Genomic DNA, 16,824 nt, shown 5'->3' on the forward strand with positions numbered 1-16,824 from the left:
ACTGTAAAATATCTCAACTAGTTAAAAAACATATATACACCGCCAAGCAAGTGTTAAATAATGGAAATTATCATGGACTATCATAGTCTACTTCATTGATGTACATATGTGTGATGTTATGTGTGAAAATAAACTTGTGTTCTGTTCCGTATAAAGGGTTTCAAAGCAATGAGGTATCTTAAAAAATTACTTAAACAGTAATAAAATATGCCCAAAATGCACTATTTCGGACTAGATATTGTTAATTTTTTCTTAGAGGAGTACCGCAAAACACCCCTACCAAAACTATAAACCAAATAAATTTCCGTCAGTGGGAGGAAAGCAAATTAAAAGGTTATGCCCCTAAGTTATGCCTCTTACATTGAATCCTGGATCTGCCCCTAATTCAGGACAGACTACTGAAGTGAATTTATATCATTTTCACCCATCTTATCTCATCTGGACCTAAAATCTCCTGGAGCGTCCCATACAAATTACATACAAAATCTTAAACAAAATGTCAAACCTATCATATATTAGATCTGACATTAATTGAACCCAATAATCTTCCCAAATAACTCAGCCACAATGTTATGTATACAATCAGATTTTGCCTTTCCCCTATAGATCAACTAAGCCTTCAATAACTATTAGCCTATACACATTGAATGTACAGTAAACCTCATAACATTTTAAAGTATTGAATAAGGCATTGTTAACATTACAGACTACAAATATTTGGCCATTATCCAAATCAAATGTTTTGTCAAGTTGACATACTTTTAATTTCAGGTTTATTGCACACTTTGCCAATTTATTTCATTGTGTTTGTATTTTTGTTAATATAGTTGTCAAGTTGATATAGATAACCTATGTGTCAACTCAACAAATGCAGACATGACTTTTTACAATTTAATTTGTACACTGAAAAACACATTTTGTAATCACAGAAAAAGAGGTTATCTGTATAAATGTCTGTCCTAGAAAAGTTAAGGTCAGGCCAGTAACTTGAGTATCATATTAAGTTCACTTCGGACTCCACACACTTAACCCAGCCTAACTGCACTTAAACCCTACTGGGTTCATACCCTGATAATGACATCAATCTGACACGCAACTCATTCCTTTTACAAACAAGCAATTTGAAATTGTGCCCAAAACAAAACTGAGTATCATGTTACGTTCATGGGTATTTTGAATCAAACAACAATTTCAAGATTGTGACCAAAATCAAAACTACCAAAATACATGTACAAGTTTGATAAACATTGACTTACAAGTAATAGTTAGTTCATGTTTTGTCTTTTAAACAGTTAATTTCACAGGCCTGGCTCTGACAAAATATTTAAAAAGACCAAAAATATTTACTAATTTTGTCATCACAGAAAAAACAAGGTTATCTATAGCATGTCTGTCCTACATTAAGGTCAGGCCACCCCCTGAGTATCATTTTCAGTTCACTGGTATTATCAAACAATTCAAGATAACGCCTAGAAACTAAACAATCAAAATACATGTAGACAGACTAACTTTGATAAACATAAATTTATTTACACTAGCAATTATCTATAAAGGTAATGTAAGTGCGGACACCATGAACGTGTTTCACTATTCTGGACAACAAAATTTTCATATAGGTTAGAATTAATATTCAGTAATTTCTTCATGAATACCGGTAAGTACCATAACCTAAAAAAAATAACTCTACATGTATATATTGTCTATACATTTTTTTTTAAAAGAATAAGATGACTTTCAGACATTTTAACCGTCCAATGACAGTCCATTATGTTAAATGAAAACGTCCCCACACCGGTATTATGCTGGCTAATGCCTAGAAAATGCTGAAGGTCTCTACTTCCTGACAAGCTTTTACCTCAGTGTCATCCTCAAGCTCCTCAACGAAGAAGGCCTCCCCCGTATCCCCGAGTTTCATCTGAACATCGATAGTCTCCCCATTCACCTCAATGTCCACCTGGAATATGGCAATGCATACACATACAATAAGAGAACTTCATACATAGAGACGAAACCCGTTGACTCGATAACGCTTGGCTCGATTTCCTTGTTGGCTCAAACTGGATGAAAAGGACCAATATTTTTTAAATTGTGGAAGCATTTTTGCTTAGCTCGATATTCGCGAGGTATCTCGAGCCAACGAATTTTGACTGTATACCAACAGTGACACTCGTATGTTGTTGTTGTTCGATTCAAGCAAAGAGCTCATAATTCAACAATAATTATATCCAGAGCTATGACCCTTGCTACACTCTGGGAACAACAATGGAATTTTTTTAAAAGTTAGAACAATAATAAATTCAATGAAAATGAAGTACATGTATTTCAGTTTATAATATCAATTTACCAATAAGATACTTAATTAAGGAAAATGATTAAAGCTAGGAAATGACTTAAGATGATTTATGAGTACCAAACCAGGAATAGGATGATTGTTACTCAGAGTACTTGAAAATGAACTGTATTCAACCTGTACTTGTACAATAAATGATTCAGATATCTAGTGTCACGCAAATGTATACATGGCTATGGGCCAATTGTTAAGAACTTTGTCAAAGTGAGAAAAAAATATTAATGACTTTATTGTTAACTTATAAATGTGTAATATTTGATGATGTCCTCACATAAAAGTTATATATACAATACAGCTAAAACATTTGTCTCAAATTTTGTAAGAAATACTGCAGATCACAAGTTTAACCATTCAAATGCCAGGGCATTAACAATTTAAAAGTTAAAAACGATGACGATTAAGCTGCACTCCCACAGATAGACTGTTATGACAATTTTTTAATTTTTATCTTGAAATGAGCCATTTTTGCATAAATATCTGGAAACCATTGATATAAGATTGCTGACAGAAGATCAGATTGCAGTTTTTATATACTTTCATATAATGTGGGTTAAATTTAACAGCTCTGAACAAATCGGACGTGCTGATCATCACATACCAGATATACATTAGTTATGAATAGAAAGAATGATAATTTTATATCAATCAAAAGATTGTCAAGGTCAAGGAAGTTAAAGTAAAATGATGTCTGTCAATGTTAAAGTGATCCATTAAATGTCAATATATTGAAAATCACTTTCATTTATTTAATTTTGAGAACTAAGTTTGGAAATAAATGCTTTATTTGCAGCTTTTGACAGAAGCAAATGTGTAGATTTTTCCATTAACGTTGTTCAAGTGAAAATAACATGACCAGATAACATATTATATAATGCACCAGTCAATTGTAACCACAGCCCCACCAGGTCCAAGGGTATACTGGGGATAGCTGGGGAAAAGGGCTGTGTTTTTACTTTCCAGGTGCCCTCGCAGGGCCGGTTGACCGCGGTGGTTTTGTCATAGCGCCAAATTTAGCGGAGATTGGGCCTTATATAATCTCTGGGGTGCGGGGGCATTTGGTCGGGGTTTAACCATCAGTTCGTCCCCGCAGGGCGGGGATTTTACCCGGGGTTTGCTGGACCGAAAGTTAAAGTCCTGGCTATTCCCCGGACCTGGTGGGCATGGTTACAATTGACTGGTGCATAATGACATGATAAATGTGAGTGTAAAATCATACCACTTTCTCTCTGGAGCGGAGGACCCCCAACTTTCCGAATCGTACATGAAATGGTGACGACTTGTACGACCCATTTTCCTGTTCCACAATCAGCGTATCGATCGCGCCCGTAAGCGTTGCCGCATTAATCTCCTGGTAAAATCCCTTGACGTTTGAGAACAATTTACCGACATAGCTAAAATAGCTCATGTCCCTTCAAAACAGGCCTTAAAGATGAATCGGCAGGCTATAGGCTTTAAAGATGAGTCAAGCAGGGTTTAAAGATGAATGGGCAGGCTTTAGGCTTTAAAGATAAGTCCAGCAGGCTTTAAAGATGAATCGGCAGGCTTTCGTGGTCAAATCTGGTTTCATAAGAGCCTGCAAAACAAAGGAATGTTTTATTTATATTTTCTATGAATTTAATAGTAGAACTCGTGTCACATGTAGTGGGTGACTATGTGAAAGTCTTGAGAGCTATTTTCAATGAATAATTGTGATAAACAATGAATAATGGTCACAATACTTAATCTAATGCATATAATATTTCTAAAAGTGCATTCATCTAGTATCTACAAGTATAAAACTTCCAGTTTCATATAATGAAGGACATTTTCATTCAGAAAGATACAACATACAACAGACTTTCCTATTTACAAGTTTATCATAAGTAGGTTTCACTTGTGAATAAGAAACTACTGCCAGCAACAGAAGATCAAAGTCATGAGCCAATATATCCTGACATAATGATCTACACTTTGCGCTTTCCTGGGGCTGTAGTCTTAAAGCACGTACATCTCCTTACTTAAGTCAATTGCTTAAAACTTTCATAGTCAAATTAAAAGAAATGTATTTATAAATGTTTTAAACATTAAAGAATTTTCTTTTCAATTTAAAAGGTCGATGAAAATAATATATTTTGGAAATTCTTATAATTTTATTTCATATGACTTAAGACATACTAAAATTAGGAAAGTGACTTAAAAAGTTTTATGCATACTGCCCCTGGGCTGATAATTGTCAATCTTAAAATAAAGTGTGTGTGTGTGGGGGGGGGGGGGGGTTAGGAGTTTAAGGGATACATGTCCAAAGAAGGGTAAATTTTGAAATTGTTCCCCAAATCATTTTAATTCATTTCAAGTCTGATTTTTACTGGCTGATGCAAAGGTCCGAGAAAAAATCTATTTTTAATTAAACAACAGTACAATGGTCTGAAATTAAAACCTCTCAACCCTGAGTTCAGAAACTTTAGACCCCTGATTTTTATAGTGCTATTTAATTAAATCTCAAGAAGGCAATTAAATACAACTTAACTTTTTAGCATTTTTCAGATTTCTATTTAATACATTAGTTTGTCTGTTACAGTTTTGTTTTCACTTATTCCCCATAAGGAACATAATTATGAAGTAGATATACATTATGAGTAGTTACAATAAAAGAAATAAAAAAATGTTTTTCAATGTTTAAATGTACAATAATATTAAGTTTCAAGTTTATTAAATATTACTCATGTCACAATTCATGAAAAAAAGAGTTTCAATTTAAAACATATTGCACAATATTGAGAAGAGAACGGCAGTTTTTTATTAAATTAATTACATATATTATATCATAAATTGGGCACATTTATAAATGATCACATACCTTTAATCAGAATATAGTTTTGTCCAGTGTTTGAATTTACAATTTATAACTTATATAAGTTATAGGCCAAATTAACTTGCACTTACAACCGACAGATGCACTCCAAACAAAGAAACAGACTAGGAGTAAATATACACATTGAATCAACAGGTAAACAAATAATGGCTATAAATAGAACAATCAGCTGTTCGCTGTCAAAGTCATGTGACCCTAAGACCATCAACTGGTGATAACTTCACTCATGTACTTTTTCATACACAGAGTAGTGAATCATTAAAGATGATTGCGAGGGTTCTTTTCAATCAAAATAATTCTGTATAAATACTATGTATAAAAGTGGTAAACACTAGATCTATTTAATAATATTAAAATACAAATAAATATAACTATGCTCCCACTGCTTTCATTAAGGGGATTCCCTCATTTTTTGGTAAAATGCACTTTTTTGTATGACAAAATAAAGTATGGCAAAGTGTAATAAAGAGTGTTAAAACTAAGATGCTGACAGCTGGAACCCTTCAACAATTTATATATTGTCTTTGAAGACCATGATTTAATATTAACACCATTCAACAAAAGGCTTAGAGGTTAAGTTATCCTTAAGTATGTGTAGGCGTCCTGTTCGCACGATTTTTGTTGTCAGTTTTCTAATTTTTCATTGACTGTACCAGCGTCGGTTCAAACCCCACTAAAACCATAATATTTTTTAAAGATGCACTCTTACTCACAACTAAGATTTACCACAATTAATAAAATTGTTTTGATATTCCAAAAAGGACGAATAAATGTCGAAAATAATGGTTTTTATGAAGGAAACCGAGTTTAATTTGAAAGATAGGTGCAGAAAACATGATATTTCTACCTTATGAGACTGTTGTAGATCACAGTAAATCTTTTAGCATTCACCAATCATTTAATATTTTTGCGTTTTCAGCTATATTAAAAACAAGGTTACAATCTTGTTATCAGTAATTAATATTTTCCATAAATGTATTATTTAGTAAGTAGTTCAAGATGCATCACTCAAAATGTATGTTTGTTATACATGCGTATGTATTAATTTTGAGTAAGTCAGTGTCACTTTAAACTTTGAATGCATTTTTTTCCTAAATTTCCGTATTAAAGAGTAAAATACATATGTAGTTATAATATGTTCACAGATTCATTACCGGGAAAAATAGATTTGGTGCCCAAACATGTGTGAATCACTTTAATGATTTTTTTTGGCTTGTATAACCTGGTTTAAACCATGCAAAAACTGTAACTCAACTGACTTAAGATTGATATTATTTTTTTTTCAATTACTTTTTTTTCTAATTATAACACCACAGGAAATACTTCCAGGGAATAACTAGATGCCTGGAAATGCCAAACAGATGCCTGATTAATGATAACATCCAGTTATCCCATGTAGTTATTTAAGGATTGGCCAAAAACTCTGTGCTTTTAGAAAAAAGCAAAGAATGCAATTACATTTTAATTAGCTGGAAAAGTTCTTGGCAAATATTCACTATCAAAATGCTTTGTGTGAGTATCAATTTGTACTTAAACTTCTCTTACCAAGTTTTAAGGTTACAATCTATAATGATATCTCTTACGAATAACCTGTGCAGATTCCATAAAAACATCTCAAGTAATTTCCGAACTTGAAAAATTATCTCACTGGTCATGATATATTAAACAATGTAATAATATCTAAAAATACTTTATTTTTATCAATTGCATGTGATATTATTACTTCAATGTTAAAAACACCTGCTCTTTTTCGGAAAATTTGACTATGAAAATTTTAGAAAATTGACTAGTTCAGAAATGTTTTATGAATCATACCAGCCCATATTCTATAATAAGACACACATAAATATATAGGCAAAAATAGAAAATTTGTTATGAATAAGATGTTTTGAAACATTTAAGAATTGGTAGTTCCACACGAGTATGATTATACTTGGCCGCTTAAGTGAGTGAGAACCAGACTTGCAAATTGTAAACAGGTCTTTAAGCTTAACTTAGCTTGAGATTTATTCCTAATATAAACTTGGCAGAATAAAAAAAACATGCACAGTTTGTAATTCAGTAAATTTACAATATCACTGATAGAAAATAAAACATTTTTAACTTTAACCAATACATATTTATTAAACTGAAAAATATAATAGAAAACTTACTTAAACAACATAAGTCCTCAGAATACCTTTTTAAACTGAACCACTAACGATGATGAAACTATTGCAATTCAACACGAAACAAACTGCCGTAACCAACACCGTAAAAGGTTAATACAAGCTTACTAACGTGGTGTGTACATAATATTATATTAAGGTTATACGGCTGTTATTGTGACTGAATTTGGATCAGTTATGAAAAATAAACTGGGTTAAGATAAGTGGTTGACTTGTGCTTATAACATTAATGGGGGAATTCGGTGAGAGATATTCGTTATTGACAAGTACAAATACTTCAACTGACAAGGCCTCAAATGATGTACAAATTGTTAAACTCGGTCAACTCAAGTTTTGCCTTACTTAAAAAGATGTAAACAAATAAAATTTGTTTTTATAGGTAGAAATTGGGGCATAATACTCTGCTTTATTTACAAAGACTGCATAGTTGATGTGATGTTGTATATATATTAAACGAATGTTTTAGCCAGGTTTTAAATAGGGCAGCATGCTGTAGAAATGGGGACATTGTGCTAAGGATGATAAGAGCACATTGTATGGGCTGTGAAGAACTTAATTATGATGAATTTGACAAAAAAAATGATAGAAACTCAGTGTTAAATTCAAGTCAGCTTTAGATTTACCCACAGGTGTTCGTCACATAGCCTGGATACAGTAATACATTCTTTTTCTAAATATTTTTTTTTTTATTTTTAATTTTTTTTTTATTTATTTATTTCGGTCAAGATAGTGAATACATGTCATTTAAAAAATTATTCCACAATTTTTCATGAAAGAAAATTAGTATAATATATAAATAAATATTTATTTATATATAATACTAGTTTTCTTTAATTAAAATTAAAAAAAAAATTATTTTTTTTTATAAAAAACTGTATCCAGGCAATGTGACGAGCACCTTTGGATTTACCACTACCAGATACCTAAATGGCTTATGTTTATGATATATATATAAGAAATTTTTAAGCTTTTAAATGTAACAAAGGAAATAATTGATGAATTAAAGCATAGAATTCTTATAAGGCCGTTGGCAGAAACATGCTGGTCTCCATGCAGACAGATTAGGGTAGTTCCAAAAATCGGACAGGTGCAGCACACTCTTATAACTATAAGAAAAAACTCTTACCCAAAACAATTATATGTTTATATATGATGTTACTGATGGCATACACAAGATTGCATTGTTATAAATATCAATCTGCAGATACGGATCCAGGACTTGGCATAACCATGCTTCTTATTATTGACACTCTCTTAGTACCTTTATCATCATGATGCAATAATATGCAGCAATTAAATAGTGGTGATCATACTATTGTTTGCAAGTAAACATGCTCTTCCTTGCGTTATGCGGTATGAACACAATAGGACATGTGAACAAATTCCATGAAATTCCACTTTAATATAAATACATTTTTAAAGAATAATCATTACGATTAAAAATTAGCAATATCTTCCTCAATTGAGCATTTTCTCTGAAAGAAGTGTAACCGACAACATCCGGTTGTATAAAAGAATAGCTGATTTTTTTAAACGTAGTATATTTCTGTAAATCATTGGTTAAATGACGGCACCCTTAACCAATCAGAGCGCAATATTGAAATAAACAATGATACCGTAAATGACTGGGTATTAGACGCCCTTTTTTCCCTCAGATTTCGATGCAAAAAAATGCCTGCGTATAATACCCAGTAACAATTTTTTTAACTTTTTTTTCTGAGGTCGATTTCAAGCCAAGAGTTTTAGATTTATGTAGAAAGGGATGTTACTTGCGTCATATTGATCGAGTATATATGAGTTAAAACGGCAGTTGAAGATCGGGATACGGTATATCGTAAGACGTTTATGATTTAAACAAAAATATTTTTCGATTAAAGTTATTCAATATTATTTTGAATAATAAATTGAATTGAACAATAATTAAACTTGCATATAAAAAAGCAAAGTTGGGCAATGTCAACATATTTTTTGTCAGTTGTACGAGGTATGAAAAACTCGACTGCCTTTAACCTGTTTAACATACCAATACTACAAACTGTTGCGATAATGGTCTTGTTTTTTCGCACTTTGTCACATTCTTTTCTGTAGGTGTTGACATTTTGAGAACAAACCCGTACAATATAAGGTTTTCGCATAACTTAACTTTTCATTCTCGACAGTTTATCATTGTATGGTTTTAAAGATAACCGTCGCCATTTTCACGAAAAAGATTTTTTTTGTCACTGTCAACAAACATGGTGGCCGAAAATGCCAGACAATTTGACATCTTTTTTATGCTTCTTTTAACCAAAAACATAGACTAAAAGTTTTTTCTTGGACTTTTCACAGATTTTTTTCCCTGCGTCTAATACCCCCTATCGTCTTATACCCAGTCATTTACGGTATCATAACTCCTAATGCATGTTATACAATATGAATGTCAAGTTTTTTTTCTATAAAAAAGACTAGGCTAAGATGTAAATATTCAAAATTGTGATGACATTTTGCACAAAATAGAAAATCATCTTGTACTGCCCTAACTGCAGCTTCAAACAGTCAGTTTAAACCCTTCAAAGAGTTTTGCATGTGAGCCTTACCCTAATTGGTTGATAGAAGTGAACCCAAAATTGCAAAGTAATGTATGGACGCCTTGCAGCACTGTGAGTCCACCTCCTTATAGTTGGTTTTATGTCACATGTGCAAGTGTATTTACCAAATCCTAGATGGTGGTAGTCAGATTATAGTTATATCTATGTTGCACTTCATTTGAAAAGTATTTATGGGGGAAGTTAAAAGTCACGCCCATTTAAAGCTTTAAAAATTTAAATGCAACGTAACAGTAGTACAAGAGAGAGCAATCATAATAATTCAACCCGCTTATGCTGACTAGAGCATGTGAATATGCCCAAGGGGTCATAAACGGCACATCCAAGCAATTTGTAGGTAACACCTAATTATATATGTTAAAGCTGAAATATAGTCATCATCTGTCCATCAATGTCAAAAAATGACAGGGGCTGAACGACCTTGTTACATTAATTAAGTTATTAACAGTATAGTCATTAGTGTGTACAAGCATAACTAGAGCTGTCACAGGAGTGACGAATACCCCCAAATGCCGCCTGGACACAGGAATGGCAAACCATTCCTATGAAAAGAGGCCATAACTCCAAGGTTACTGCACATTGCATCTTCTTTCATCATGCATGTATTGTTTGTCCGGAAACCGTTTTTCTATTTTCGTAACAGTGCACAAAAACCTTTACTCCACTGGCCCCATTTTCAATCACAAGCGTTGTCTTCACAGAGGCTGCCTATACAGCAAGTTTCATCACAATATCTCATGCCCAATTAAAGTTATGAAGCAGAAACCATTTTTCTATTTTTAGTAACAGTGACCTTGACCTTGGCCCCACCAGCCCCAATATCAAACTTGGCCTGTATCTTCTGATGTTACACCTGTGTACCAAAAAATGTTCAAATCTGTCAAGCCTTTCATGAGTTATCGTCCGGAAACCATTTTTCTATTTTTAGTAACAGTGACCTTGACCCCACCAGCCCCAATATCGAACTTGATCTGTATCTTCTGATGTTACACCTGTGTACCAAAAATTGTTCAAATCCGTTTAGCCTTTCATGAGTTATGGTCCGGAAACCGTTTTTCTATTTTTAGTAACAGTGACCTTGACCTTGGCTCCACCAGCCCCAATATCGATCTTGACCTGTATCTTCTGATGTTACACCTGTGTACCAAAAAATTTTCAAATCTGTCAAGCCTTTTATGAGTTATCGTCTGGAAACCATTTTTCTATTTTTAGTAACAGTGACCTTGACCTTGGCCCCACCAGCCCCAATATCGAACTTGACCTGTATCTTCTGATGTTACACCTGTGTACCAAAATTTTTTCAAATCTGTCAAGCCTTTCATGAGTTATCGTCCGGAAACCGTTTTTCTATTTTTAGTAACAGTGACCTTGACCTTGGCCCCACCAGCCTCAATATCGAACTTAACCTGTATCTTCTGATGTTACACCTGTGTACCAAAAAATTTTCAAATCTGTCAAGCCTTTCATGAGTTATCGTCCGGAAACCGTTTTTCTATTTTTAGTAACAGTGACCATGACCTTGGCCCCACCAGCCCCAATATCGAACTTGACCTGTATCTTCTGATGTTACACCTGTGTACCAAAAAATTTTCAAATCTGTCAAGCCTTTCATGAGTTATCGTCCGGAAACCATGAAAACCAACCGACCGACCGACCGACCGACCGACCGACCGACAAGCTCACTCCTATATACCCCCTCAAACTTCGTTTGTGGGGGTATAATAAATCCAGTCTGCGTTGTTATCTTGAAGAACTAACAAGTAAATACTAATTATCTCTGATGACTATTCTTATTTTACAAAGCTAAATATAGACGACAAAAAAGGCATACTGAGACTAAACAAGCTATGCTCCTGCATGAATGATATTTTCTGACATTTCTGTATGTATGGTCCTGTCATTTTTTATTTTAATTAGTATTTGGCTAGCATTTTTAACATGCATTATTTTCTGTATTTGAAAGCCACTGGAATGGGTACAGGGCCAATATCGACCCAATATTATATCATAGCCAGCAAAATGAGGCGGTTTAATATGTTAAGACTGAAACTTCACTCATGACATGACAATGCCATTCAGTTTAGTCACTAGAAACGTGCTTTAGAGGAATTTAGAAGACTCAAACTGGCTGATTTTGGTGTGAGAATTGGAACTTAGGGTCGCGCAACAAATAGTTTCAAATAAGTAACTTATATTTAAACAGTAACCAAACCTAATATATTTCAGTTTCACTAGTTACCTTATTCTTGCATTCACCCCTTGGGCACACAGCTAGGGGTTTTGCCATGTTTTTAAAACGACAGGGTGCCACTATTGGCACTAAAAAAAGACATAGTGCTAAGGGAGAAAAGGGCACACTGTTTTGGGCCGTGAAGAACTTGAACATAATGAATTTGACAGAAAATGTTAGAATTGTGTTTAATTGAAGTATAATATAAATACATGTATCAAATTTCAACTATATATCAAAACAAATAATTGTTTGACAGTGTTACACATGTAATTATATAAAGGCAGTAGGGTGCCCATGGTGGTCTCCATGAAGGCATAGGGGTTCTACCAAACGAAAACAGTGTTAAGCACCCTTCCATAACTGTTTAGCTAAAACTCTTATTTAGCAATACAAAAAGTACAAACAAACTTGGACATGAGGCTCCTGCAAGGAATCATACATTGAAACATCCTTCCCCTTCCAACATGTCTAGATACAAGAAATGATGCTGCAGGTAGGGTATAATAATACATCATGTGTTTACTTCCAGAGTGAAAAATCTGACATGCTGGCATGTGTTAACGGTTGGATTTCTTTATTCAGACAGACACCAGATTCATATATGATTAAACTTTTAACTTTTGTGTAATATGGACATAGAAAACAATGTTTGCTTCATTCAACCACAAAGCGTGTGCAACACTGAGCACTTGCATTAAGAGCAACGATGAATGGATGATGTCCTAATAATTCTGAAGTCTATGGTACCTTTTGCTTGACAGTCGTCATGGATACAGATAGTCCATATAAACAGTAGTCCAAATAATTGTACATTGACGGATTTTTTTTACAATTTTTGATATGGCAAATCCTTCATGTACAATTTGTTATGTACCAAAAGTGGGTAGTTGTTCCGATCGGGATTCCGGGTTAAAGCATATTGCGTCCATAAAATATCATAAAAACAAGAAATATTACTAGATAATGTTATTTTATATTAGTTCCGTACACTAAAAATAAATATCCAATGAATAATTATAAGTTTGAAGGAATTTTCTTCATTTCATGGTGGCTGAGTTATTACGATTGGGTCGAGTTGTTCCGCTGGGCATAATTGTTGTCTGTGACAGTCAAGTTTGGTTTAATTGGAAAGGTAGATTATGTTGTTAATGCTTATTTTATGCAAAATAGCCATTTCAAACATAAAATACTTCACCTAATACAATTTCAATATTTTTCAAACCAAACCAGTTTTTGCACAAACCCGTTTAGACATTAGGGATTGGAAAAATCCTGTGTAACACGTCTATTATTTTAGACTAATATAAACAGCTGCTTCAAAGTCAGTGACCAATTATGTTTTTGTGACTCAACCCTATGTTAGGGGGAACAAAATGAATGTCCAAATGTCAAAAAGTTTCCTAAATGTGCATTATTGTTGCTAAGATACAGACTGCAAGATAATGCCTAATGGAAATGTACTGTCTACAGGTCATTTTGACATCTGACATTGTCATTTCTGCCTGCAAGTTGTTTTGGCACTGACAGTACTACTGTACCTAAACAACATTGCTAGCAACACTGACAGGCCCGATAGATTTGAAAACTGCAGTTCTGACGTTTAGACATCCAACTCAAATATAATTTAGTTCAGACATTATCTTATGACTTCACGACTCCAAGACTGGCAAGAGTCAATAAATTTCATTATGAAATTGAAAGGATACTGTACAAATTAAATAAACGAGAATTTTCTTTACCTACCTTTCCAAATGCTTTTTCCAGAACTAATCTACACACTTTACCCTTCTTTGCTTCTTGGTACTCTTGTTTAAACGTAATATAACTCATATATTTACAAAAATATTCCTTAGCACATACACACGAAAACATATGATTGTGACCCCGACTCAGCCGATGTCATGACGTCAGAGGTCACCGTACGAGTTTGGAATGCTTTCATTGGTAGTTAGTTGGTCGGCAGGTTTATCTGCATAATTTATTTACCGGTGTCAGGTGACTTCTTTTTCTCACGAGTAAATAGAATCAATAATAATTAATTCTGTATAGTGTCAGTAGATGTTTACAAAATAACCACTAACAGCTGGGACCAGTTATCGTACTCCCAGATAACATGAACTCTTTACGAATGTCCCTGCAAATGTTATAAATATCAAATAAATATCAAGGGTTCAAAAGAGGGGTCGAACTAAATTTTGTAAACCGGCTAAGTAAGCAACCTAGTTTTACGTTACAGGTTTGTTTCCAGTACACTTTCTATTTCTGTTCTACAAGCCGGGACATCACCCAGGTTGTGACCTTCACCAGTCTGAAATGTGTGTCTGTGTGTCCCGTTTTCAGCCAATCAAAAAGGAGGTGTGTTAGCATAGATTGCGCTGACACGGTATGTATATATCTAACTAATTGTTATACAATATAAAGTACCAACGCACCTGTAATAGATTTACAGACTAATGATGTCTAGTGAATGCTGTTGTTTTTACAAGTTTATATAGGTGAATGGAAACGCATGCGTGCACTACTTCTAAATAAACAAACGCTTAAAACCGTTGTTTATCATGTTATTCAAAGTGTCACATCATGGGCTGACTGTGAGACTAAATGGGTGGATAAAGAGCCTTTAAGTTTTGTCGCATTTCTTTAGATGGTGGGCCATATCACAGACATTACATTGATAAATATTTATTTATTGTCGGGTACTAAAAAATAAGGTGAGAAACCCCCTATACCCACCCCAACATCACCCATCCTCCCTTTGACTCGGAACTTAATAAATAGGCACTTTTTTATCAAATGTTTATTGAAAACGTTTATAAAAAATGTAGATCGCTTTATATACATGTACAAAGAGTTTAAATGTGCATACAAAGTTTCAAGTTATATTCATGATGCACCAGTTTGTAATCACGGCCCCACCAGGTCCGGGGTTATACTGGGGATAACCGCGGGAAATGGGCCGTGTTTTTACCTTCCAGGTGGCCCACTGGCACCGGATTTTCAAACTCAAACATTTTAAAAAAAAAAAAAAAAAAAAAAAAATCACTAAAAATTATAATATATTATACAGTACAAAGTGCATATTTAAAAAAATATATATATTTTAATATTTTTTTTACATATTCGGTATTATAATTTTTAGTGAGGAATTATTACATTTTTTTTTTATTTTTTAAAAAAATGTTTGAGTTTGAAAATCCGGTGCCAGTGAGGTGGCCACGCAGTGCCGGGTGATTGCGGTTGGTTTTTCTCCGCGCCAAAATTCGCGCGGAATGAACCTTAGCTAGGGTCCCTGGGGTTCGGGGATATTTGACGGGGATTTGACTAGCAGTTCGACCCCGTTGAACACATTCGGAACTCCTCGGCCATTTTTTCAAAAACAACCTCGGATGTATGCCGGTACATCTGTTGAAGTAGTCCGTATTTTTTTTTAATAAAAGCATTAATTAAATGTAGTGTTTAAGAGTTGTATTCATTGCTCTCAGTTTAAATTGATTGCCAGTGAAGTGTATTATTGCAAACATAATTACGATTCCCAAGAGTTAAGTCATAAATTTTAACTACTAAATAAGATTACTACGCGATCTATTTGCAGCGGACTTAAACGTACCACTTTTTAAGTATGTAAACCGTCCATATACATCCGAGGTTGTTTTTGAAAAAATGGCCGAGGAGTTCCGAATGCGTTGATTAGGGATTTTACCCGGACGTGACTGTCAAAGTCCCCGCTATTCCCCGGACCTGGGCGGGCCGTGATTACAATTAACTGGTGCATAAATCAGATAATATCAATTATACAGACAAACACTTGCTAAATTGCGACTTTCCTCCCATAGACAATGACGTTGGTGGACATTCTAGATACAAATAGATATAGTCACGGATACATATATTAACACTTAATCGTTTCTGAACAAATTACCCACTATTGTACAAGGTTTGATAAGTTCGTTTGATCCTGTTTGTTGTTAATGCACCCGTCAATTGTAACCACGGCACCCAGGTCCGGGGAATAGCGGGGACTTTGAATTTCGGTCCAGCCAAACCCGGGTAAAATTCCCGCCCTGCGGGGACGAACTGATGATAAAATCCCGGCCAAATGCCCCCGCACCCCAGGGACCATAGGTAAGGAACTTTCCCCGCTTTTTTGCCGCAAAGACAAAACCACCGCATTCACCCGGCTCTGCGAGGCCACATGGAAGGTAAAAACACGGCCAATTTCCCCGGCTATCTCCGGTATACCCCGGACCTGTGGGGGCCGTGGTTACAATTGACTGGTGCATGAGCGTTTAATTGTCTTTATAAATAAACATATATAACTTCATGTGTGCGTGTGTGCGTGCGTGACGATGAGCAACCGACAAGGGAAATTACTGCGTAGGAGATTCAGAAACATATAGGAAATTGTTATAGAACCGTGTAACCTTCATCAATTCGGGGGAAAATTTTCTATTTAAAATCTGGGAGTAGGATTTGGTATTGGTCCGTGCGGTTAAAATCGATATTTTCAAAAAACAATATTCAGGTTCTTTCAATTAAAGTATACATTTTTAACACACACGATCGTGTAACGTGTAAATATCAAAAACATTTTTCAGCAATTTTTGAGCTGGTCAAATGATGCTGCATTTTTGACACTA

The 16,824-nt window shown here is 34.3% G+C and overlaps 1 protein-coding gene across 5 annotated transcripts in view; it reads right to left on the minus strand.

Moving 5' to 3' along the window:
• LOC128205772 (phosphatidate phosphatase LPIN3-like) overlaps positions 1 to 14,068 on the minus strand; it is a 35,695-nt gene extending 21,627 nt beyond the window's left edge. For 2 of the 5 annotated variants that reach the window (XM_052907707.1, XM_052907703.1), the window contains exons 1-3: positions 13,931 to 14,068; positions 3,567 to 3,923; positions 1,856 to 1,954 (exon numbers count right to left, since the gene is read on the minus strand). In XM_052907707.1, the coding sequence (XP_052763667.1) occupies positions 1,856 to 1,954; positions 3,567 to 3,755 (288 nt within the window). In that variant the 5' untranslated portion in view covers positions 3,756 to 3,923; positions 13,931 to 14,068. Of the gene's footprint in view, positions 1 to 1,855; positions 1,955 to 3,566; positions 3,924 to 5,186; positions 5,377 to 7,354; positions 7,493 to 13,926 lie in introns of those variants that run through there. The other 3 variants (XM_052907706.1, XM_052907705.1, XM_052907704.1) reach the window with 3 other exon arrangements.
• Positions 14,069 to 16,824: the final 2,756 nt, after the last annotated feature.

Source organism: Mya arenaria, chromosome 10 (assembly GCF_026914265.1).
Source record: "Mya arenaria isolate MELC-2E11 chromosome 10, ASM2691426v1".
In the NCBI taxonomy this organism is placed as follows: domain Eukaryota; kingdom Metazoa; phylum Mollusca; class Bivalvia; order Myida; family Myidae; genus Mya; species Mya arenaria.